The 26,854-nt window shown below is 40.9% G+C and overlaps 1 protein-coding gene across 1 annotated transcript; it reads right to left on the bottom strand.

Moving 5' to 3' along the window:
- Positions 1–362: 362 nt before the first annotated feature.
- On the bottom strand, positions 363–22,866 carry MTNR1B (melatonin receptor 1B). The gene is made up of 2 exons (XM_062514265.1): positions 22,650–22,866; positions 363–1,231 (listed from the first exon to the last, which is right to left on the bottom strand). The coding sequence occupies exons 1-2, from the start codon at positions 22,864–22,866 to the stop codon at positions 363–365; spliced, it is 1,086 nt and encodes a 361-aa protein (XP_062370249.1).
- Between the last annotated feature and the right edge of the window lie 3,988 nt (positions 22,867–26,854).

The raw sequence follows: 26,854 nt of genomic DNA, 5'->3' as shown, positions 1-26,854 counted from the left end.
TGAGCTGCTGTACACATGGACTTACTACATTGTCTAAGACATGAATCCTGATCTTGCATAAAGAATGAAAAACTCCCACTGAAGTAAAAAAATACCTCATTCATATTTCTGGAAACAGGATTAATCTCTCAGGACTAAAACAGCTTGCACCCAACTGCTGCTTTAATTCCGAAACATATTTTCAATTAAGAACTTGCATAAATCATGAATCCAGACCAATGTGCTTTACTATGAAGACAGTATTCCAGTCATAAAGTGTGATCCAAGTGGAAACTCCCCAAAATAAAGCAGGAATCACCAGAACATTACAACTATGATCTTGTTTTTCTCCACGACAAACTCTTGCATTGTCTATTACACATTTACAAGGTTTCAGTTTTCATTTGGTTATTGTTGTTTAAAGCAGGAGAAGGCTTGCTCTTCTGGCCATCGGTTCCTCCTTTGGATGTGTCCTGGAAGAAAAGCCTTGGCATCCACAGTGACATTAAAATTCGTTTATATTCATTCCGAAAATTCTGGTTAAGAAGACCATATATTATTGCATTAAGGCAGCTGTTGAAATAGGCCATTAAGTAGCTTATGATGAATAGCCACTCAGGAACTTTTGGTGCCATTTCCGTAGGATCAATGGCTACAGCCAGTCCAATGAAGTTTAGAGGTGCCCAGCAAAAGGCAAAAATCACAAAAACAACAAACATGGTAAGAAAGTTTCTGAAGTCACTTGGCTTCAATCTTGGCTTTGTTTCTGACTTGACTCGTCTTCGAACCTGAAGCACTAAAACCCAAATTCGAAGGTAGCAGAAACTGACAATGGTGATAGGGACGATGAAGTGAATGACCACAACAGCAATTGTATAGTAGGAGCTTGCAGTCTGGACAAATGTGCATGAATAGATGCGTGGATCATACTTCAAAGAGCCAACAAAAAAATTTGGCACAGTTGCAATTACTGTTAATATCCAGACTAAGGAGACATACAACATGGTATTCCAACAGCTGTACACTTTGTCATAGGCAAAACTATGACATATGTAGCAATACCTGTTTATTGCAATTGCAGTGATGTTGAAAATAGAGCCTATTACACTTAGTCCCATGACAAAGCCACTGGCTTTACAGTGTATTTCACCCAGTGTCCATCCGTTGTGGAAAATAGCTAAGAGCACCAGAGGGTATGGATACAAGGCCACCACCAGATCAGCCAAAGCTAGGCTCACCACAAACGCATTACCTGGAAGGAAAGAAAAATACAGAGGCATAAGTCTGAAAGCAAGCATAGCTGTGAAGAAGAAGAAAAATGTACCAAATTATTTTGGATGTCTGCAATGCTAAATTATTGGTGACGTCAGCAAGCAATTGGTATGTAGGACCAATAGGGAAATGATTTTACAATGCAGTTTGGAACACCACAGAAATATCTGCAGCAACACAATGTTTCAAATCTTTTGGTGACTGGATTATATCCTCCTTGCTCCTCCTTATCTCTAATAAACATAGCCATCAGTGAGCCATTACATAAACCCATGCTGAGTTGTTGAAGTATAGCTAACTCCATAGCTGGATGGATAATATAAAAAAGAAAAAAAAAGTCTAAATTGTGCCAGGTAGGTAAGCCATTATGCCATTCTAACCTATCACTTGATAAGCATAAAGGAGAAGGATATACAAAGACTAGGTCTATAGCTAATGGAAGTATGCGCTGTTTTACGTATACTCTAAATTGCTACACAATACTCAGTAGAATAGATATTTTCTGCATGAATGGCCTACCCATACTGCAGTTATTTTCTCACTGGATTGTCTAAGGAAGAGTGAATTGTTTTTGCCACCCTCTGCAGAAAGGCATATTTAATTATACAAAGAAAAGTTCCATTTTGTGCAAGAGGAAGTATTCATATTTTCTGCTGATGATATTAGGGGAATATAGGTGATATGGTTAAGCCCTATCCTTTTCATCAGTTTGAAATTTCTGACATTGTGTCTAAGGGTATTTTTACAAAATAGTGAGATAGTAAACTACATTCCTGAAAAATGATCTTTAGGAACCTCACTCTAGAGGATAGATGTACTAATTTTGAATTCTTAGCATTTAGGTAACAAAAGATATATATGGTTTGTATGGTTTTGTTTATGGCTTGCCCAATCTTTTTCTTCTTTCCCAAAGACCTTCACAGCATTAACTGATATGGCAAAAATCCAAACAATTTTTAAAATTGTGCATGGAACATAACAATTTTTTGAAAAGAGAAGTTAGTTACTCCATTCTACAAATTCTGAACTTAATAGTCCTCAATTAACAAAGCAGTTTTTCATGTCATATTAAGAATGGTATTTGGAAGTCATAAAAGCAACAACCATGTAGAAATATATTCATCAAAAATGACAGAATTTCACATTTACTCTGTTTGCTCCAACTGCTTTACATCTATAGCTTCCTGAATTAAGGGATGGGAAGCTATCTTTCTCCCGTATGCTTTAGGGGACCACCATGCTCATCAGGATATGAACAACAGCAAGTAAACTTAATGGAAAGCAGGATTATCCATCTGTACCCTCAGAAACATAGCCCATCTCAAGAGTGTGCCACAATTTATTTCAGATAGTTCCTTGTTATATGTTTAGTAACTTGTTTGTATATTTTAAAAAGCTACACAAGTCTTCATAGCTGCAGTTTTATGATTTGTGAGGAAAGATTGAACAAATTAGGGAGACAATTGAGTCATCATTGGGCCATGGCAACCTCAAATAAGCAAAGCAGGAAGGATATAACTTGTTCCTATGATTGTTGTGAATCCAAGCAAGCTTCAGTCACAACAAGGAAGTTTCAAAGTAGACACAGAGAAAAAAAAAAATAATGGCAAGAAGGAAGTGTGGGAACACCTTGCTTCGAGTTTGCCACTGAAGATTTTAAGAAAACATAAAACAAGTATTTGTCAGTACTGGCCTAGATAAAGCTGATCCCTTTGTACAGGAGATGACTGTGAGCCATGTGGAGTCATGTGGTAAATAGGACAAAAAACAAAACTAACAAAAGAACAGGGGCATCTTTTCAGAACGTTCTTACTTAAGGACAGCAAAACTTTTCTTTTGTATTTTTTCATCACTGTACCTGACATTAGAAGATAGAGAAGTCAGAAGATGAAAGTCGGAAGAAAGGAAGGAGGAAAAAAAAGGCTCTTTTTTCTGTTTTATAATGCCTTTTGGAGGAAGAGAGAATTTAGTCTAGTGTGTGCACTAAGATTAATCTAAACTCTAAGCCCTCCCAGCATCACCTTCTACCCAAACATAATTGTTCAGTTGAAATAGACTGAGCATTCAGCTCTTTGAATCACATTTGGAAATTTACTGTAAAGTACATTTAGCAAGATATTTTCAAAGTTTTAAGTGAAATTTAGGACTTCTTGAAAATTCCAGGTGCAACGAATAAATAGAGTGAGCAAGGAACTTGTCAAAAACATAATTTACTAGTTTACAACTCAGAAGAAAAATGGTCCAATATCTATAAAGGCCTCAGGTGATTTGTCACTTCTACGGCTTTTTACAGGGTTGAATGTTCCCACTGTGCACTGCAAAGTAAGGTCCAATAGTATTTTTCCATCTTTGTGGATTACTGCAGAACTAAGTTTAATGTTTACTACTGCAAGGAATAATCTACAGAAGTAGAAGGAAACTTTCCTAATTCATAAAGCATAAATAATCAACATTTTGAGAAAACAAAGGTCTTAGATACCTGTTATGTGCTTGGAGAAAGTAAATGTTCCTTGATACATCTAACCCAGGGCTTTTAGAGTAGCCTAAATTACATTTATAATATAACTAAAGAGGCAAATTTTTGCTGCTTGTAACAGAATAGAAAGCACAGAATTTTTGTCTAGCTGGAATTATTTTCATTGTGTCTGGTATTCATTTGATGAACTTCATTCTTAGATTTCAGTTTCATAAGGAAGAGAGGTATATTCATTTTTTCACTAGAATGGAAAGACTCCCTAGTTATGAGCAGTAGCTACTAAATGCCAAATGTCTTACTAGGTATTAAAATATATGCACATCTGTGCTGTTTTAAACACTGATAGTTGAACACATAAAAAAGAAAGTAAGTTCTAATATTGACTTTGGGTGCAACAGAACTAGATTGGAATTTCATGAAGCATTCCTGCATATTGGTTTTCTTACTACAGCTAACAGGAGAAAGAGAACTGTCACCCTCTTGTGAACCCTCTCGTAATCTTGATATGACTTGATGTTGTAGGAATTTACTCATGGATAAAAATTTTTGGTAAGGTCAAAACTTTCAAGGGCTAAGTATCTGCCTCCTGAAAAGACACCTGACTTTTACTGTCACTACTAAAACAAGAAGCAATTGCAATGAGCAACTGTTTTTTAAAAGGTTTTTCTCCTGTCTTTGGTTTTAAACTGGTGAAAATGCTTCATTATACATCATGGTGTTGTTTGGGTGCTTTTATTTTAGGTAGTGTTTTGGTTGTTACACATTTGTTTAATAAGTCTTTCTATGTTGCATACAGATATCACCCTCTTTGACCTATGGCATCGGCAGCAGGTGGAGCAGAGAATTAAGTCTTTTACACACTGACATTTGAATTCACTGTGACAGTACCATCCAAGACCTAGGGTAAGCTTTGATTTACTCAGACATGTTAATTTTGAATAATGCTCAACAATGTGTTGCTAACAGAAGGTGTAACATAATGCTCCAAACAAATGCCAGATGGGTGCTTGTTTTCTTTAAATATGACAGTTTAAAGGCAGTGATATGCTCTTCTGTAGTTTTGTTTCATGATTTCAGATATTAGTGAGGTATATTGCAGACTTTGATATAAGAGAAAGGGACTGGCAACAGATTTTCACTAGAACAGCGTATTTTAGACACTCTAGCAAAAAATATTGCATAAACAATGAATCAAAGCTGGCCTTCAGTTTATGGAGCATCCAGGTTATTTGTTTATTAGGAAATGTGTGTTCTATGAAACTGTTTAGAATCATTGGTCACAATAATTATCTTCTTACATATACAAAGAAAAACCCACCACTGGGAGAAGAATCATAAAATCATTCAGATTGTAAAGAACCTTCAAGACCAGTTAGTCCAAGTGTTAACCCAGCACTGCCAAGTCCACCACTAACCCACATTCCTCAGTACCAAAACAACACCCCTTTCAAATACCTCCAGAGATAGTGATTCCACCACTTCCCTGGGCAGCCTGTTCCAGTGCTTGACAACACTTTCAATGAAAATATTTTTCCTAATATTTAATCTAAACCCACCTTAGTGCAACCTGAGTCCCGTTTACTCTTGACCAATCCCTGGCTACAACCTCCTTTCAGGTAGTTTTAGAGAGCAATAAAGTGTCCCCTGAGCCTACTTTTCTCCAGGTTAAACACCCCCAACTCCCTCAGCTACCTCCTCCCAGCTCTGTTACCCTTCTCTGGACATGCTCCAGCATCTCAGTGTCTTTCTTGTAGAGAGGTGCCCAGAACTGAACGTGAAATTCACCAGTGCTGAGTACAGGGGAATGGTCAGTGCCCTGGTCCTGCTGGCCACACCATTGCTGATGCAGGTCAGGATGCCACTGGCATTCTCAGCCACCTGGGCACACCCTGGATCATGTTCAGCCTCTGTGGACCACTACAACCAGGTCCTTTTCCACTGGGCAGCTTCCAGCCCCTGCCACCAACCTCTGGGGCTGCCTGGGGTTGTGGTGACCCCATGTGCAGGACCCAGGACTTGGCCTTGTTGACCCTCACATACTTGGCTTCAGTCCACCAATCCAGCCCGCCCAGATCCCTTTGCAGAGCCTTCCTGCCCTCCAGCAGAACAACACTCCCATTCAACTTGGTGTTGTCTGCAGACTGAGGTGCACTCGATTGCTTTGTCCAGATCCCTGACAAAGATATTAAACAAGACTGGCCTGAAGAAGAATGCCAGACTCACAAGAACAAAAGCTTAGCATATAAAAAGGACCTTGAGATTGTGGCTAAGTGACTTGCAGATTCCTGGACTGGAAAAGAACTGTATTCTTGGCTCTACATCTGCAACCATGAGTTAATGCTGGAAGCCACATTTGCAGGAGGTGAATTTTAGGCTTATTAGGCAGATCTCTCTGTTGTCAACACAGATTTACTGAAAAAAGGTACCTGAGTTGCACTGTAGCTTTTTAGATCATGATTTTGGCATGCTTGGCAAGTAGGAATGAATGTAACCCAAAGCAAAACCTCCCCTTTTTCTGCCTGCTCACTCTTCTTCTCCCTCTGGTAAAAGAGGGGAACATCAGTCCTTGCTGCGCGTTTGCTGCCTTGAGTTTGCCAGCAGACTACAGGTGCAAAAGTGCTGTGCTGTAAAAATCTGAGCAAAAAGGCCTGAGGTTTGAAACCCCTGGGTGCAAAGCTCTGCTCGCCTGTGGCTTCCATCCCCTGGTGCTGGCGGGCACGGTGGTGGTTCTCTGTTGCCACCTAGTGCGGGAGCCACAGCAGAGACAGCACATCGCATCTACCTCGCAGGGCAGGAGGAAAACGCCAGCAGCTGGTTCTTCCAAAGGAAAACGCTGATTATTTGCCGGGTAATGAATACTTTTCTGGGCTTCTGATACTATCTGAAATTGCAGGAACTTTTTCAGTACTGGGTATTCTCAAAGAGAAAAGGGGAAGAAGAAGAGGCAAGATGGGCTCTGCTAGAAATGTCACTGCTGTCTAGTGGTTCTAACACTTTCATGATAGAAGAACCCTTCTTTGGAAAAGACTTGAGTTAATGTCTCCCGGAGTCCCCAGAGAGTGCCCTACTCACCAGCCCTGCTGCTCTTCTGGGGTTAGCGTGCTTGTCTCTTTCTAGGTTATGTTCAAGAATTTCAGCCTAGAATCAGAATACACAGGTTACCACTTGTATTGTAGAGTGCTCTTTATCAGTATGCTCATTAAAAAAAAAAAAAAGAAAAAAAAGAAAAAAGTAAAAAAATTCTTCTCATGACTTAACAGCTGGGAAACTGAGAGAGGTCCTGGAACTCTCCAAGACACTGATTAGGAAGTTAAGGAAGAACACTCCAGGTTCATGAACCTTGTTCTTACTTTTCTCTGTTAGAGATAATACCACCTCTATTAGGCATACTCTGGGAAAAGTGGTAGCACTGGTCCAGCTTTCTTCTCCCAGATGACATCATAGTGGCGTACTGATGCTGAGGGATGGAGTCAATAGAAGAGCTAGAGCTATTAAATAAGGCTAGCTGTATTAAAAGCAAACAAAAGGGAGTGGTTCCTGCACTGGGTAGTAAATCCTTAACAGATTTTGCAGGTTTAAAAATTTTACTTGGAAGGAAGTCTGGAAAAGTACTAGTAAGAGTACTTATTTGAAGTACTACATTTGAAGGTTACTTGACAGACATATCATACTAGGTTTAGGAAATCCTCCAAGATGGAAGGAATCACAAGTTGTAATAATACAGAAGCATCATGCAGGGTTGCTCTGTTCTCTTTTCCTCCTCAGTGCCTGCTTCCATCTACTGTTAAAGACACATTATGAGTATAGCTATGTCTCATTCTGTGTGTCCAGCCATTTGAAATTGAACTGCATTTTGCAGCAGGCTCAGGGGAGACGATCCCTTAAATCCATGCCCAAACAAGTGAAGTCAGGCTCTTGCCTTGAGGATAGTCTAGGATGGAAAAGGTCCATGTCGTTGCTGAGAGAATCATAGATCATAGAATCATAGAATGGTTGGAGTTGAAAGGCACTTTAAGCATCATCTTGTTCCAACCCCCCTACTATGGGCAAGGACACCTTCCACTGGATCAGATCACTCAGTGCTTCACCCAGCCTGGCCCTGAACACTTCCAGGCTTTGGGCATCCACATTTTCTCTAGGTAACCTGTGCCAGTGCCTGACCACCCTCACAGTAAAGAATCTCTTACTAATATTTAATCTAAGTCTACCCTCTTTAGTTTAAAATGTCCAATTTTTCAGTTTAGATGTCACGTGGGGAGCGAAGCCAAGGCTTAGCATTAAGGGCGCCAGTGGCAGCCCAGAGTCAGAACCTCCAGTTGCTGAGCACAATCACTAAACAACAACAAATATGCACTGCTTTTTCACTGGTTCATGAAAGAAGTCATGCTTTTTATATCTGCCAGTACATATCAGCTTAATTTTCTTCTCTTGAAGTAATCATAGCTCTTGATTGCTTCAACTGAGAAAGAATAGGAAACCTAGTTGTACTACTGCAAGTATGAAAACTCATTTACTGCTGACAAAGGGTCTAATATGAAAAACTGTAAAATACAACAGGTGCAATCTAGTTAGATCCTGTAAAGAGCTGGGCAACCTATAATTTTTAATAACTTTTTTTTTTTTCAGTGTCCCAGCTCTACATTGCAGGTCATAGAAAAGAAAGGTGAAATATGTAGGATTTTATAAAATGTTGCTTTGTTAAAGAAACAAACAAAAACCCTAAGCAAGACATGTTCCAGATCAACCATAAAAGACTGAAGTGTGGAAGCAAACAAAGTAAGGATAGTTCACTTCTAAAAACTCTGGAAAAAACTTTATTATGCCCTGACAGATTTTAATTTATATTGTGTGAAACACCAGTTCATTCCATCACCTTCATCATTACTTTCATCTTTGCTACTGTCTTTAAACTGTATTTGTGTCAAAGGAAATTATGTTGATTTTTTCTCTGTTACTGCAACAAATCATTGCTCAAGTCCTTAGAATAACTTAATTTTCACCTTCTTTTAGAAAAAAGACAGGAAATTGAAAAATTAAAATAATTTTGTTTGAACTAAAACCATGCTTTGTTTTGTTAAGCTGTTTGGTTTGTGTTTTGTTATATTTTAATATTTGCTAGTGGATTAGTTGAATATAAAAAAATAAACAAACCAACAAATCTCAGACATTAAATAGTTCTATTTTAAAATATAAGGCTTAAGATATTACTGAAGATACTCAGGCTGGTATATGAAGTGGATAAAATTGGGAACTTTTGGAGATTATGAGACAAACTCAGGACCAATTTGCCAAGAGATTTGATGAGCCATGATAAGGTGCATCTTGTAGTTTAGTCCTGCAGATTAATTTAAACAGCCCAGAACTTTTTGACCAGTGTAAAGTTGGCATCTCCTCTTACAGAACCAAAGTTATGCAAGTGGCAATTTCCACAGTGGTTGGCTCAACTGCTCCACAGGGCTGCAGGTGAAGGACTCAGCCTGTGACAGCTACCGAGACAAATGTGTGCAAACCATGTACTTGTCAACTGATTCCATCTGCAAAAAGAAAACAAATCTAAGCCCATTATTCCTGCTATGTACTTCTGGGTGTTCCTGTGTTTGACTGCCAGACACAGTGGAGGTTCCTGTATTTTTATAAAATAGGATCTAATACACTGCAGTAAATAGAGAACATGGGAATATCTAATTGGAAAACACTTATGTTGAAAGGTTGCCAATGATTCTAACAACATATGGAGTCCCTTCATTCTTTTCTTCTCTTGTTTCCTGTTTCACCATGGAAGAAAATAGATGATACTTGAAGAAGTCGGACATTATAACCTCTCAGCAAGGAAAAGTCTTACCCTTTCTGTTCTGAGTTTTTGGGAGGCCTCATTCGTTACTGTATGTGCATAGGGAGACTAATGTCTTCAGAAGCCGTTGTCAGTTTCTGCCATCTGCTTCTTTTGGAAACAAGGTCTTAAAGCAAAGTACACTGACATGATTCATCTTATAATGATACCCATAGGTTAGTAAGCAGCATGCAAACAGATGAATAAATAAAATGCTTTTACAGAAGATGATTGTGTATTCTCTTCTAAAGTATGAGCTGCTTTGTGTTCCAACTCAATACAGACAAAGTGTGTAATGATCATTTGCTGAATCAAGGTCTTTTTTGAGAGCCAGTAGAAGCCTTGAAAAATGACAACAACAGCTCTGCTGTGGTTGGGCCTGCAAGTCATGTTATTGTTGAGATAGGTAAATGAGTGGTGATAGGCATGCAACCAATATAGCCATAGAATCATGGAAGTTGGATTTGATCTCTGGAGTTCATCTAGTCCAACCCTGCCATTCAAAGAGGGATAAACTACACTGGGTTCTTCAGGGCCATGTCCAGCCAGCCTCTCACTGTCTACAGCCACAGACTCAACAACCTCTTGGGGTGACCTGTTTCAGTAAGGAATCAATGTACAGGATATTTACTGTTTTCACTAGGGAATAGAGGCAAGATGCTGTCAATTTTGCAATAGATAAGGGTTCTACTTGATCTACTGAATAGCAGAAGGTACTTAATATCATACCAGTTACTGTGCATGCAGAGACCAGACAAGGTCATTAACAGTGAGCTAGACTTGGCCAGAAGAAGAGACTCCACTGAAGATTAGAATAGATGGGGTTTTGTTTTTCTTGTACTTCTACAACAGAACTTTTTAAACAATCTTTGGCTGGACAAAATAATCTACGTTAAACAGAGAACTTGAACCAATAAACATTTCCAGACCAGTAAATCTACAGACCTGTAAAGGCACAGAACTCTGGGGGGGTGGAGCATGGAGTGTTGTAAGGGCTGCACAGAAAGATGCAGGAGGCACCAGCTCCTAGCAAAATCGTTTTCAGAATGCAATTCCCGTGGGCTTTAGCAAGGCTAGAATGTTCCTTCTTATCTAGATACTCACATACTAGGTTCAGCTTACCCTGGCTGCAGAATCCTGTTCCACATGCTACTTTGATGACCTTTGAGCACTGTGAACTGTGCAATCAGCCCTTCAGACCAGCCCCTTGTAGCAGTTCCAGCTGATACACCAGTGAGTGACCTGGTGACCTGTGATCCAGAAAGAGAGTTGTGGGTGACTTCTGTCTGCCTGACCTACTGAGTCACACCTCTTTAACCCCATGAATACGCTTGCAAACTGGACTGAACCAATATAATTTTTTTACTAAGTCAGGCTCAAATTGAAATCCCTATATATATACTTCATGAGAATGTTTGCGGATGTTTGAAGGTCACCTACTTCATTATTTTGTTTGCTCTCCATAAGCAGAGCAGATATTCTTGCTTCATCTTTAACCAGGAAGCTGACTGTACAGCAACTTTTACAATCTTTATGGTCCTAGCCTAGCAGGTGTTTCATAAGACTGACTAAAGAGGATTGTACTGTTTTCAGATTATCTAACTAAAGGCATAATTATAGGACCTCAAATTAGTCAATTTTTCTTATTTGAAACAACAGATGCCCAGTATTGCAATTGGACTCTGGATTGTGTAGTTTCATACCCAGCACCACAATCATGGGTAAAATCTTAAAAACTCTTTAAACCCACTTACAAATAGATAATATTTTCTAGGCAAATCAGTGTGGTTAAACCATTGTTTTACAAGGCCTACCTCAACATCTGATTAATATTTTACACATTTTGCTTCTAATGACTGCAAAGTGAAGAATAAAAAAAGAAAGTCTTGCTTAACATGAAAACCAATTCAGAAAGTAATGTTTTGTCCATGGGCTCTAATTCCACCTGTGAATGTAATAACAAGTACTTTTGCAGTCCATATAAAATATCACAGGGAGACTTCTTGTCCTTGAGTAGGAGTGCTCTAAATTTCCACAGCACAACAGTCACTCTCTGGCACTATATTTTATGCCAGTAAAACACCTTGAGTATAATGGTGTACTCTCTGACTTGTGGCAGGGAAGTTTGAATTTTAAATATTCTTTCTGTCATGACCTCTAACATAACACAAAAGACAAAGGCATACAAAGACACTAGTCCCCTATTAATCAAATATTGTTTCCTCTGTAACAGCCCAAAAATGACACCCTGTGCATTCCAGTGAGTAACAACTGATTTCAAGCAAGCTGGTTGGAATGTTTAGTCTCTTGAATATATTCCCAAGACTCTTAAGAACCTTAAGTGGCAGTGCACAGAAAGGAGGGTGGACAACTCCCAGCTGGCATGTAGTGACTATGCCACTTGCACATCTTACTAGTCTTCAAGAAAAGCAGCATGTTGTAATGTAAAAGCCTTTTCTTTGTCAAAATAAAAATATAAAATCTGATTAGGGTTGACTGCTTCTGAGAACATATTTTAAAAGTCCTAAGGAATATAGCTCTAATGAATTTCACCATAGACAGGGTCTGCACAGAACAGGCATCTTGAATAGATAGTTTTTTCATTAAACTATGTGGATAATATTAAATAAGTGGGTTATTTTTACTTGAATAAGAAGCAGGACATAAAAATACTTTGATTATTATTACATATATTCATAGGTGACAGCAAAAGGTTCTTTTCCCTATTTGCACTCAAATGAAATGCTGTGTATGCTTGAATTATTTGGAAAAATGGAACTGGCTTTAGAATGAGAGGACACTGAGAATTTCAGGCAGTATTGGAGAAAATCATAGAGACATGAGGATGCTGCTTATTGGTTCTTTGCAGTGATCTATTTTACAATTTGTTGGTATTTCTAAACTTACAATTAGTAAACATAATTATGTTTGCAAGGGCTGAGATACCTTGTGAGAGGATATTTTTCCTGTTAGTTAGACTGTTAGCTGCAGTAGCTACACATGATATCTTCTGACAACAATTGTTGTCTATATTGTGCAAATATGGCAATCTAAACCAACAGGTAAGCAGATGTTTTTCTAGAGCAAAAAGATGACAATATTTATAGAACTATTATATAAATTATTATCTTCATATGGTATTTAAGTATTGAAACTGATCCAAGTCCATAAAAACAGCTAAAAAAAAATAGTAAGTCTATCAGAAGGGTTATGTTTTTTTCTGCAGACATAATAAGCTGCACTTATTAAACCATGTAATCAAATACCTCTACAATTAATAAATAATTTTAAAATAATCCAAACAGTCAAGATTCTAGACATCTGATGAATGTTTAGGGTGTGTTTATCTGTTTTCATGTCAAGACATAGCTGTTCCATGTGCAACTGAAATGTCAGGAAAATGCTGACTCTCTGATATAGCTCAGTCCTTATCAGTATGGAGATCAAAAGTAAAACAGAAGATTCTAAAGCAGCTGCTGTTGTTAGGAAAGAGACACCACAGTGATCTAGACATGCTTCTGTGGGATTTTGCTGTCAAGAAGTCTGTTTTATGCCCATATCAAGGTGGAAGGTTAAAAAGCAGAACAGCTACTCGGATTGATTTTTAGGCAGATGAAAACTGCCATAGCATTCCTTTCTGCAAATGAAAAAATTGCTTTATTAGTCAGGATAACATGGCTGTTTTCATATGTATTCTTGAGAACCAGTCTGTGTCAAGTTCCCGAAATGCACTTGTATAGGGTAACTTCTAAGAAGCTAAAATCCGAAGCATATCTGAAGGTAGTGGTACTCATAATAGATCTGAATTGGAGTAGGAATAGAATTTACTCCTAGAGGCAGAGAACGAGTTGTCACCGATTTAGCAGAATGAGAGTAGTCTCCTATAACATCCTCAACACAATGATTCAAGTCACCTGGAGAATATATATCAGCTAAGAACAGATTAAAAAATTAGTCTTTTAAGATGACTTGTCCTACCTCTCTGTGTGGAGGTTTGGTCTCTTAGCTCTGGCTGATTGTGCCAAAGAACACCATGAATCCTTGAATTACTTCTGCTGGTCCATCCAAGAATAGAGCTTTACTGCAGAGAGGTCATTCCTCATGCAGTCAGTGAGTCTTGCAAAATGAATGTCAGTCCAGAGTCCAGGAGAGAGTTGGCAGGAAAGGGAGTGCTCCTAAGATGTACTGGAACTACCACCATAATATAGCTGTTAAGAGCTCCTTTGAATTTCCTGTATCTGAGAGTATGTTTGTGTTGGTTATTTCAAGGAGATCAAGCGAAACTTATTCATACTCTGCAAATGCCATGTGACTGTGTTAGATTAGGCCTTATGGAGAGCCTGAATACAGTACTGCAGGAAAGGCATTGCACTAACAGCATCCTTTTGTTTTCCTTCCCTTGAAACATGGGTAGGGTGGACTTGTGCCAAATGAAATACACAACATAAATACAGGGTTAGATTCTTCTTTACAAGTTCAAGAAAACACACAGCTCAAATAAATCCTTATAATTCTATTTACTCTAAAGATAAGCATACCAATAGCTCCATTTACTGAGTGGAACAGGACTTAATATTACATTCTAAAATAGAAGTATCTTGGACCTGATCTTGGCAATAAACTTCCTATTTGCTTATCAATAAATGGAATACTTACAGTACAGGATAAAAGTAAATGATAATTTAGATAAATGATAATTTAGAACAATGACAGCTTAGCAATAATGTATAATAAGTGCTTCAAAAGAGGATACAAAATACCCTATGGCTGCAGAATAACCTGCCCCAAGTTATAATCTTACCCATAACAGGATTCCCTGTGATGCAGATTGATAGAGAAGTTATTTTTCTACTTTATGATGTTTCTATACTCCTAAATAATTCTTTCAATCCCTCTAGACTTATAATTACCTTACAAACTTCCTATTTCTGAAATACTTTAATATTCTGTATCTTTTAGATTTTTTTTATCTTCTAGAACAATCTTAGGTTTCCACTTTTCAATTTTTTCTAAATTTACCTGCAAGATTCACCTCCTCTGTTAAAGAAATTTTCATATTTTGCAAATTAGTAATACCGGCTTTTCACTTTCTTGTTCTACTTTTGGAATTATTTACACATTAACAAAGTTAGAGTTATTATTTCCTAAGTAACTTTGAAAACTTATTTTCTCATTTGGTTACAGTTTGAACCAAGTCTCATAAAAAAAAAAAAAGAGGATGAAATTGGTGATGAACTTATTCTGTTTTCTCTACAAGAAAAAAAGCATAATTAGAAGTATGAGATGAGTCACGGGCACATGACTGAATAGTTCTAGAAGTGATATAGAAAGATTTGGAGTATTGATCACTTGGAGGTATTTTCTGAGAAGAGGTTTCATATCTTCATGGACAGACTTCACCTAAGCATATGGGATACCAGCTTGCAATCCAAGCTGGCAGAATGAATAAAATGAACTTGAAGTTGAGAGATGGGAAGAGAGCATGAGAAGAAACCATATAGCTTCTTCATTTAACACCCAGGGCAAGGGAATTTTGGCTTCAGGAAGGTGGTGGCAAAAAATGTAGAAAATAGGAGCTCAAACATTGTGGAGTTCAACTGGAGCGGTAATGTAAAAAGCAGTAGAGTCAGTTAAAGGGTGCAGGAACCTATGAAATAAAATAGGGGATCCAAGCCCAGTGAGAAACAAAAATAAAACTTTATGAAAACAATTCTGTTAGAATGGAATTGAGCCGGTGATCAGAGAAGAGAAATACTAACCAAAAAGTCATCATAAAAGAAGGGAAACAAAGAGATATATTGAGAGAGAGAGAGGGAGAGAGGGAGAGAGAAAGGATATCCTGGTAAAAGCCAAAATTGCATTTGAGAAGAGTTGTAAAGACAATGTGCAGTGAAGGATGCAGAAAACTGAATTAAGATGAGAATGCCTTCCTTTTAGTAGGAAAACACTAATGAAGTCAATTTAACATCAGGACAATGCAGATCCTCATATGTAAAGGGGAAAATAAGCACAGAAATGGCAGCTGAGTTCTGGATATACACCCAGCAGATTTCTTCAATTCAGAGTCTATTTGCCAATTTCCCCCATCCTTTGTTTTCATAAAGAACAAAGACATCCCTGAAGAGCCTGCCATAGAAAATAAGGTTGTATTGAAAGCAGATGAGATTATTTTGGCTAAATTAAATAGGAGAATAAACAAAGCAGACTAAGAAGGGGGCTTGCACATTTTGATAAATAAAAGAAGCTAATTAGGAAAGTGAAATCAGCTGTATTGAAGAGCTTAGGGACTTGAATGTGGAGGAAGGTTGGCATTTCTTCATATTAAAGGTACAAAAATATTCTCTGTAACTTGCATCCAAAAGATGGGAAAATATAAGAAAAAGTTCCAGACCTAGATGGGTGAGTTGTCTCAGTGAGGATACTGGGGGCAAGAAAGGAGGCTAGAAGTAAAAGATATGTCCACCAAAGAAAACTGCTAGAGAGAGCAAAAATGGGTAAAATAGAAACTGACAACCCCCTTAAACTTCTTTGATTTTGCAAAGACTTCTAAAATGACTAAAATGCCCTCTCAGCACAGTAAAAGAAGAGGAAAGGAAAGACAAGTTACTGGGGGCAAGGGGACCCTGAAAATCGAGTTAAAATGTCTCTTGGTTTGAAGAAAGATTTTGCTGGACCTTTTAATAAGGACAACAGAGGTGATCCTGGGGACAAGACAGCCAGACAGGTGAGGAATTAGTACATCTACAGTAAAGCAAAAATATCAGAAAGATTGAATATACTTGGTGGCAGGATTTTTTTAACATCTGTTATCTCAGAGATAGTGTTGTGCTCTGAAAGTATTGAGAGCTACATGTGGGACCTGTTAAAAGGGGCTGAAATGTTCTTTAGTCCTCACTGCCAGTAGGGAAGTGCAGATTTCTCTCAGGCTTGAGTGATTTGATTTCTCTCAGAACTTGGCTCCCACATGCATCCCAAAGAGCAGTGTTGCCATGACTCACTTGCAGCTGTGGTGCTCTCACACTTTACTGCCCATTTCCTCCTCCTTTGCTATGGTGCTGCACAAATGCTGTTTCTTTTTGCATGAATAGTACTTGCATTAAGTCATAAAATCAATTAGTCAGGGAGGAATAAGAACAGTAAAACAGTGTTGCCACCTCTGGAAGATTAATTTGTCTACCATAGAGTACGTGCTAACATGGCACCTGTACTCAAGGTGGGAAACTGCTGAAAAGGAAGAATGAATCGAGAAATCTTTGGGCTCTTAATCTCAATTGTAGCCAAGACTGGAGAGACAAACTTGAAGGGACAGGAAAATTAAAGATGCATATTAAGACAAATGGAATAAAAGTCAATGTGAGCTTATACAAAGTGGCTGCACCAACTAATCTGATCATCTTTATTTAATAAAAGCTGGACTTGGACTTTCTGGGTCTGGGAGGTTGCTCAAAATAGATATAGCCTTGGAATTACCAGGGTACCACTTACAGTCTGTTGCTACCACTGGCTGGACAATGATGAAAGAAAATTGTTGGACCAGAGGGAGATAACCTACATTGAACTAATTTTGTCTGTTTCAGAAGTATTACATCACAAAATACAAAGAGAACTAATGAAATTTTGTGATATTACAAAGTTGAGAGCCTCCACTGATACATGGAAATGTCAAGATCTTTTTTTGCTTGAGGACTAAAAGACCAGAAAGTGGATAGAGTATAATAACATGAGATATGAGGTCAGGCTGAAGGAATAATTGTGTAATGAGAAACAAAAAAAAAGAAGAGCTGCATCAGCAAGTGACTGCACCAAGAACAATCACCTATGTGATGCTACCACATAAAAGGAAAATGTGGCTTCGAGGCATACCAGGTCCATTTTGTCCATCCAGGAAAGGACAGAATATAATAGAATAGAATAAAATTATAATATTTACTTGAAAGTATTGGTGGTACTTCACCTGCACTACTGTGAACAGGTCAGTTTTCTGTTTAAGACATTAATTTTCTTTGGATAAGTGATCTGAAAGGCCTAAAAACCCCAGGAAAATGAAGGGCACAACTACTTAGAGGAAACTAAAACTATTTGACTTGTTGACTATGGGAAAAAACAAAAAAAAAAGGTTGAGGGGTAAACATGTGTTTACTCCCCATTAATATTGCACAAAAGTTCTCAACAGGTGGAGAAACAATCCATTCAAATTAAATGAAAATTGTAATTTTACAATTAAAGATATCCACTCTGAGTAAGCAACTAATAATCACGAAGTTAAAGTGAAAACAAGTTTGAATCATGGTAAGAGATAGAAGAGCTTTATTCTAAGTGTTGGGTTCTAGGAACGTTTGTGAATGTTGAAGCTATGTTCCCACCAATTTCTTAGCATTGAGCATCTTCAAGCTGAATGTGAGAGAGAATATGAAGGCCAAACACACCCAGTCCAGGAGCTAAGAATTCTATGGATCCAAGGTCCAAGAAATCAGGAGAACAAAAGCTGAAACCATCAGAGTGGGGTATCATGGTTGCTCATCAAAATGTGTTCTTGTCAGTGTCACAGCTGGTATTAAAGGACAATTTTTCCAAGTGGTTTCAGAAACAGGTTTCTCCAGTGTAGTTTTCTAAGAGATGTAGTTTTCTAAGAGTGTTTCCGTCATAGAAAACAACTGTCCTGTATTCCAATGGACAAGGAAAGTAATAGGGGAGGAATTAAGAAGGGAAAGAGAACTGGTGTGGCCAAAGACATGAAGAATAACTGAAAACAACATTTAACAATAGGGTAACTTACCTTCAGGTATATCATGGAGATGTGAAGGCTATGGAAAGGGAAAGAGCTTGGAAAAGGCTACAAGGCTTGCTTATATTGCTGACCATGTTTATTTAGTAGACAGATAAGTACCAATATTATAATTCTGCACACAGGATTTTTTATTTTGTACAGATGTACATATGGGAAGCATTGTCCATCTCTAGAGCCACATATACATTAGAGAGAACTAAACATGCAAATACACCGATGTTCTTACAGGTAAAAGAAACATGAATTTTGATTTAATTTGTGTTGCAACAGCACCTTGCTATTCAAATGGAAATCAGCCTCATTGTGCTGTGTTACCTGATATATATAGAAAGGAAAATAGTGGAGAGGGTGAAGAGGGCTGAGAAAATGCACTAAAAATACCACTTTCCACTAATGCATTATTTGGCAGTGCACCAAGATTAATATTAATATTCTGCCAAAAGTCAAAGGGTTCCAAGTTCTCATTACTATTTGAAATGATATTGAGTTAATGTGCCTAATTCTCACTTCTCACTGATTTTATGCTGGCTTTAGGGCCAATGAAGTATATATAGATGGTTTGCTTTATCTCAGCCCTCTGGGAGACGCCTTGCTGGTTCCCACCTTCTAGAGTGCTTCCTACCAGGTTCTTACCCCAGCCCATAATGTCATGTTTATAGCTATGGCTATACAAAAGTATCTCTAAAGTTCTTAAAAGCATCTAGTAGCTTTGATTCACTGGATGCACCTTCAGGATACGTGGTCACCCAGCAGTGGTTGTTGAACTCATGTAAACTTTATCACTTCTAAAGTTCAGCAGTGTAAAAGCTGCCTTCAACTGGGCATGTTCAATTGAAGACACACAAAATCAATAATTGTTTTTGAAAATTCAGAACACATTTGACATTTCAAATAGAAAGGCAAGCTGATTTAATTTCATTATTTCCACATACAAAGTTTTATTTAATTTTGTAGTGTGTTAGATGAAATTACTCTCTTCCCAAATTAGAATTGATAAAAGCATTAATTTCTGTAAATTAAATCACTTTGAGAGATCAAAAGTTGCTCAGCCTCTCACAGAAAGACTGGGTGCAGTTATGTAAGACAAGAATGTTGATTCATACCAATTATGCTTCGCATTACTTGGAAGAGTCTTCACAGATTTTCCCCAAAACCAAATTTAAATGTGGGAAAGAGGCTTCTGTATGATCTGAAACAATCATTATGTTGTAAGGCTGGCAAAATTCCCATGCTTGAGGAATGAATGAGCAAAGTCCAGAAACATCAATCTTACCCATTCTTTATTTCTATCCTGCTTGCTGAACATAATAGGTACAAGCCCAAAGGCTAAAAGATCATTTTATTTCACTCCATTCTTGCACCTCCCATTATATATCAGCATTAGAATATATTTGCTTTTGGTCATGCTTTAATTTTAAGGACAGTGATGCATAATTACATTGTTTCCAGTTATCAGATCTCTCTGTGAAGTCTAGAAGAGAATAGTGTTGACAAGTCCTGGAAAAACTGCTAAAGCCCTGGACTGCTTTCTGAAGATATGATTACTTCTTGTGCCACAGAAGTAGGTAGAGCTGGTTAATTAATTCCTTATACACCTGTGGCTTATTTAAAGTCCCAAACGCTCATCCAAGAAACATCTCTCATTAGCTTCTTCAAAGGGAACTGAGTGCTCATGATGCTATAGCTCTTCCTTTTTCCTTCGATCATCTAGACATCTTCCTGTCATAACCATTCCCCTAATTTCATCTTTTTCTTCTCTGACAAGTTCTAACTCCGTTCATGCTGTTTTCCCTCACCGTTTCACTTTCAGCTGCATTCACTCCCCTTGCAAGTATAGATGTGTCATTCTTTTTTTGCTCAGACAGGAAACCTGCAAGTCCACCTGTTTTTCCATATTCTTACCTTGTCAGAGGCTAAGGGCTCCCAGGTGCTGCCTTAGCTCTCCACCACTTTCCCATCCCCTCTATCACTCCACTCACATCAGTTTCCAGTCCTCTTCCACTCTGCTTCCTCCCTAAGAAATTTTACCTGAAAAGACTTCTGTGAACATTTACCAAATTATGCCTTTTCAGTTTCACCTCCAAGAGTCATGTCTCCCTGACGTAAAACTAGGATCTGACAATTTAAAAGGTATTTAACCTTATGAAGATTATGCAGAAGGAATTCCCTGCTGTTCTTCACAGTACTTATCAAGGATAAAGAGATCTTTGATCTCTTTGGGACAAGGTCAGCAACATCACGTTAAGGATGATCCTAGTAGGAGATCAATTAGTGGGTATTTGAACCAGATAAGACGACTACGTGTGGTTTGTTTTGTTTTTGATTTGTTTTTCTCCCAACAGTCCCAGGGTGCCACAGAGTACTTTGATCACTTGAAACTTACTCTACCAGCATTACTCTCGTCCAGTGCAAACCCTCCCCTTAGCTATTGTTTGGGCGAAAGGAACGTTTCAGAAGAGAGCCCCTCTTTTCCTGCTCCTGGATAGGATTTGACGCCTCTGGCCGGCCGCCCTCTCCAGCGAGAGCTTGCTTCCCGGGCGCTTCCTCCCCCAGGAATCCAGGCGCGAATCCCTCGGGAACTCGCCTTCCCCTGGCGCCGAGGGGGCCGAGAGGGCTGCGGTGAGCCACGGCGGGTCCCTCGGGCTGGTCCCAGCCCAGCCCCGCTCGGGGCACGCAGGGCTCCAGCTCCGGGGCGTGCCGGTCTCGGCACGGCTCTGCTTCCCTCGGCTCGATCCCCTGGGACGGACAGCCCAAGCACAAGCTCGTGGACCGGCAGCTGCCTCCCTGTGTCATCTCCCGCTCAGCCAAAGCGCCTTTCCAGACGTTCTCAGGCTCGGCGCTGCTCGGTGGGGCGTGATCGCTCAGCCCCATGTAAACGGGGCTTGCCGGCATCCCCGCCTGCAGTTAGACGTGCAGCGATTGGGGAGCGCAAGGCTTACCCGTCCATAAACTGCTTCGGCCCCTAAGCACGATTTAACTCAAGGCAAGGGTGAACGAGCGCCTACTCCCCGTTAGCAGGAGCTCTGGTCACCGCACGTGAGACACGGCAGCGCTTGGGAAGCGATTTGGTTAAAAAAAAAAAACAAACCCAAAAACAAAACAAAACAAACAAAAAAAACTCTACACCCCGTCTACCCCCAGGAGAAGCAAGCCAGCCGCTCTCCCTCCTTCCCCGTGGCAAGGGAACACCCGCTGACAAAGAGGACCGACGGCAGAGCCCTCTGCTCCGAGTGCGGGGAGCGTAGTGCTTAGGACTTCTGCCAGCTCCCAGCAAAGTTTGATTACCCCGACCCGCGTGCGCATGGCAAAACGAGGGAACTCGAGCCTCGAAGGAATGAGGATTTCCGGGAGCAGCTAAGTACTATAAGAACGATAGTAGGTGCGCCACAATTTCAGGGACAGCACTTTGTACTGCACCGACACCCAGCCCCCAGCCGAGTGCAGGTGTGCCCAGCTCTGCGTATCAGGGAACCATCGGCTCCATCGACGGGGGCAGCCGGAGGGGGGGTGGGATGTGCATGCAGCGGGACGTGCGCGAATCGGGCGAGTTGGCCAGGAGGCGGATCACAGAAGTTGGTGCGTGACTACAGAGTTTTGTAGTTTGAAACACGTGTAACCAGCCCGGCAGAGAAGAAGACGTAAAAGCCAGTAAGTTTAGCAAGTAAAAGCCGCACAGCAACATTCTAGCACACACAAGGAAAAACTATAGACACGATTCAAAGACAACAGCCCACTTTATTTGTTGCACTCTGGTTGAAGGATATGCGATGAGGACACTCGTGAAGGCGATTTTGCGAAAGACTACCGTGAACTCTGATGCAGGCTCTAGAGAGCGGGCTGAGCCGCTTCCCCACCCATGCACAGCACCGTATCTTTAGGATTCTTGAGCAAGTTTTAAAAGATCCTCCTTCATTCCTCCGACCGTTTTGGACACGCTTTATGTCACAGGTATTTTAGCGGACTGCACAGATTCCCCTCCCCGGGAACTCCAGAGACCACTTAAGGAACCATGAGGAACCACTGAACGACCTGCATTCCCGGACGGAGGGCAGGACGGAGCCCGAGGGAGCGCAGGGGCGGTGCGCTGGGAAGGGTGACTGAGCGCCTGGGGGTCCCTGCACACGCTACAGGGCAAGGACAGATGGATGGGGGCTCTGGTCCCCCGCCTTCAGCGGGCGGCCCGCACGGACAAGAGGGCTGGACTCTTCAGGAGAGCTGGAAGCGAGGGCCAGGATAGCAGCGCGACTCCGGGCGCTCGCTACTCCCTGCCACCGCCGGGGCAGGGTGCGGGGTCAAGCCCTTACCTGAGTTACGAAGCTTGCGGTTCTTGAAGACGGAGAGGATGACCAGGAGGTTGCCCAGGATGTCCACCACGGTGGTAAAGATCAGCACGCTGGACAGCACCGGCACCACCCAGGCGGGCCGCGGGGCTCCCGCCGCCGCCGCCTCCCGCTCCGCCAAGCCGAGGCGGCCGCGCCCGCCCGGGTCACAGCAGTTCCTCAGGGAACCGTTCTCCAGCATCGCGGCCACCCCGTGCCGGCGCCTCCCCGCGGTGACCGGCGGCGGCCCCGCGGACTGACCGCGCGGGCGGCAGGGAACGGCTTTAAGGGGCGCGCCGGGCGCTGCTCCACCGGGAGGGGCGGGGATGGGGCGGTGCCAGACCCCCCCTCCCCTTTTCCAGGCGGTGGGGGAAGCCCGGGGGCGGGCACAGCCCCGCCTGCCGAGGGCGGGAGCGAGCGAGCGAGCGAGCGGCTGGGGGGATCGGCGGCGCGGAGCGGCGAGCTGCGGGGGCTGCCGGGGCGGGAGCAGCGGCAGCATCCGCGGGTAGCGGAGGCGACCGCGCTCGGCCATCTCCGGTGACAGCCTGCGTGGCCCGAGAGCCGCGGGGGCTGGCGAAGGTGGCGCAGAAGCCCCTGTCCCAAAGCGCTGCTCCTGCCCCAGGGCTCAGCCACGAACATCTGCCGCCGGGAGAGCGCTTGCGTGGGGGTTGTCTTTTGGTTCTGGGGAGTTGGTTTGGTTGTTTCTTTCGTTGCCCCGCGGCTCGGACCGCGGTGTTCCCGGCGGCGCAAGGCCAGCGTTCCCCCCGCCTCTCTCGCCGCCAGGCACACGGTGCGCCCAGACGGGTGTTCCTGGCACATTCCTCCCGCCGGCCTGGCAGCAGATCTGAAGGGGCTGTACGCTGCCTTGCCGTGGCCTTGTGCCTCTCGTTTGAACACAGCGGCCAGGTCGAGACCAAGGGCAGCTCCCGTGGGGCAGCAGCTGCGAGCGCCGCGGACGGGACGTGCCTGCGCCGACGCCGGCTTCGGAATCAGGGCGCGTTTCTCGGGATTTTGCCGTCTAGCTGCAGGGCAGACAGACGGGCTTCACTCTGCAATTACGCTTGAAACATACAGTTTCCTTTGGGCCCTCAAAGTGACAGCTACCATATGCTCATTTGCATTAAATCAATAAGCGAGGGGCGTGCGGCAGAGGAGGGCACAGCCCGCGGGTCGCCGTGCCTGCCTGGCAGTGTGACACCGGGCTCACACAGCGGGGACCGGCAATTAAGGCTGCTCCTCTCAGCAGACCTGACTCGGGAGGGTTTTGTGCCCTACTTCATATTGTTTTCAGGCCATCTAGGTCACGCTGTGTCGTCTTGCTTTCAGAGCAAGGTATGCCCGTCTGAATTAGAACTAGATCCTGAGGTAATCTGCCTTGTGGAGTTAGTTTGGAAAAACCGGACAAGTTTCTGTCTTTCCTAATGGCAAATAACTTATCGTGGCACATTGCTTCTTTGAGACTTAACGTGCATCGGTGTAACAAAAATGCTTAAAATTGCTTGGTGGATTTTTTTTTTTTAAATTCAAAATGGTTTATTGTTGTTCAATTTAAATTCCTAGTCAATTTTAGATAAACTGAAGTAGTCCTAGTTGGAATGAACATAGCCTCAAACGTGTGGATTTTTGTGCCAGTCTTGTTTACACTGATTAAAAACAAAACAAACAAACAGCCCTACTTAAGATGCTTTCTGTTTAATGTAGGCAATATGTAAGACATCATGATCCTTTTCAAACTACAGCTGAAATTATCACAACTTCATAGCTTGAACCAAAGAGGAAGCTTCTTCTGAGAATGATCACTCCTAAATTGTAATTTTGCGGTTCTGACATAGGAATGTATTAATTGCACACTTGACAGGATAGGCTCATTCTTCATAGAAGCGAAAGTTCACTTGATTTTTCTTCTTTTCTTCTCCAGAAGTTGAAAAGGTAGTTGATCCAAGGAAATGCCTATTTTCTGTATTCATCAGTGCAAAGGAGGATTTTTCACTCATGAATAACGATCTTTAAGAATAGCTTAAGAATAAATTTTGTGTTACAGTGTTTCCCTTTATCTGCCTCTCTTCCATTTTCCCCTTTTCAGAAAGTTGTTATTCTCACTGCCCATTACCTATGTACTACTGTAGACTTATGGACTTGTTATGGAAAACTTACACATATTATCATTTATTTTCATGCCTGAGGCTTTTTCTGGGCATCTTTCCAGAATCTGTGTAAGTGCTTTCAGGAGAGCTGTACCATTTTGTTGTCTACCATTACTACAGGCTTTACCTTTAACTGTTTGTCAAAAGCTTAAACTGCCCCGACCATAAATGAGTTTTTTCAAGGTAGGCTTTACTCCTGGCATTATCCAGGTTTGCAGTTTGTTGCCACAAGAGGAACAATGCATTTCTGCCTGTCACACACAATTGTTACGTATCATTGCTCACTTTGTTTTGTAACTCCCCAAAGTGTACCAAGTGATTTAGAGAAAAATTAGTAAGCTGTAGCCTGAGCTTGGCCTGAAGTATGAGCCTGCCACAAAATGTGAAACAGAATGAGCATTCTGGCTTTGGAACAAGACTCTGACTTTTGTGGATACACTGGCATTTGACAGTAGAAAAACCAGCAGGTAGGGATAAAACTGGTATCTTTCCTGCCTCAGCAACCTGTAAAGAACATCTTCTTTATGTGCTCTGAACTTCCATTCTCTTCATTAGTATCAGTAACACAGACTGAAATTATTGAGTTCCTTGTAAAAGGAAAAAAATTATAAATATTAATCTTATTTGCTTTGTAAAATGATTAAGATGCATTAAACAATCTGTGGATGATCTTACACAGCTTTTTAGTACTCTTATTTCAAATTAACCAAATTCTCTTCGAAAGTGAAATGGGTATTAAGCCTACTGATTGTTGCATTTAATATGAAATAACTCATTGTTGCAGAGAGCTCTCCTTCTCAAAGAATGAGATATATTCTTCATAGTTGGATTATTAAGACCTTTATATTTTTAAATTTGGGGAAATTTTCTTCTATGTCTAGGAAAATTAATTGTGTCTTTTATTTCTTTTTGAAAGAAATCTAAAGTTTTCTAAAGGTAAACTCTACTTGTGTTGCAGGGTAAGACCAGGAATAGCCTGGCCTTACAGGTGGAGCAATCAAATATTCCATGCATTGCTCTGCTGCCTGAGGCTAAGCTCTCTTGTTTGTCTTTTTTTTTTCTTTTTCGGTTTTTTTTTTTCTTTTCATTCTGAAGACAAATGACTGCTTCCTGGTGATGCATTCAAGCACTTTGTGATTTGTTGGTTTTAATTTCTGAATCTGGTCACAGAAGTCACAACTTTTCATGAGCAAAAATGAAATTTCAGGACAGAGGATCCCTTTGGCAAAATCTCTTGAATTTCAGGTATTACACAGAAGAAGAAATTACAACTCCTCTATGTTTGTTATTTCAGCACACATTTCTACAAAACCAAGGGGCACTTAAAGCTAAAATGCACAGTTTCTAAATAGTGTTCCTACTTACAGCTATTCTAAGTTTGAGCTGACTGTTCTCACTGTGTACACCATGGCAGGGAATGGAGTTTTATAGTTTCTATACTTCTTTAATTTCTATACAATTTGGGTTTTTTATTATATAGGTCTATATTTTTAAATCAACCTGAGCCCACTGTTTAAATGAAAGTCTGTTTGTCCATTGCTGTTATGAGCCTGCACAAAAAAGGTGTATCTTCTCTGATCAAGAAGGGCCTTTCTTTTCTTTAGGAACAGAAGATTCACTTATTAACATTTTCTGGTCTGGGTTTTATCTTTTCCCATGAAATGTTAATAATTTAATGTAGAAACCAAAGCTTTAGTTAGAAGATGGTTATTTTGTTGTTCATAATTTTCCAACCTCTTTTTACCTGTTGGAAGTTGCCCATAAAATGAGATCTGCCATCCCAGTCTCAATAATATATTGATGCTTTAGTCACTCTGAGCTTCCATGACACATAAGAGGATCCTTTTGCTGTGAATTTTCAATGAAAATAGCCATCCATTTTTGAAGCTTTAGTCAGTAGATTAGAATAAACAGAGATGTGGAGTGAGAAGGGATTTATGTTGAGTCCCCCTCAGCTTAAGCGAGAGAAAGAAATCAAGATCAGCTTCCAAAGGACTGTGCACATTTATTGCCCTGTGATCACTGGATGGGTGTGGGAAGTAGGTG

This window comes from Cinclus cinclus, chromosome 2, assembly GCF_963662255.1.
Source record: "Cinclus cinclus chromosome 2, bCinCin1.1, whole genome shotgun sequence".
Classification (NCBI taxonomy): Eukaryota; Metazoa; Chordata; class Aves; order Passeriformes; family Cinclidae; genus Cinclus; species Cinclus cinclus.
Note: the sequence above shows the minus strand (reverse complement) of the source record. Positions and strands in the feature narration are given on the sequence as shown.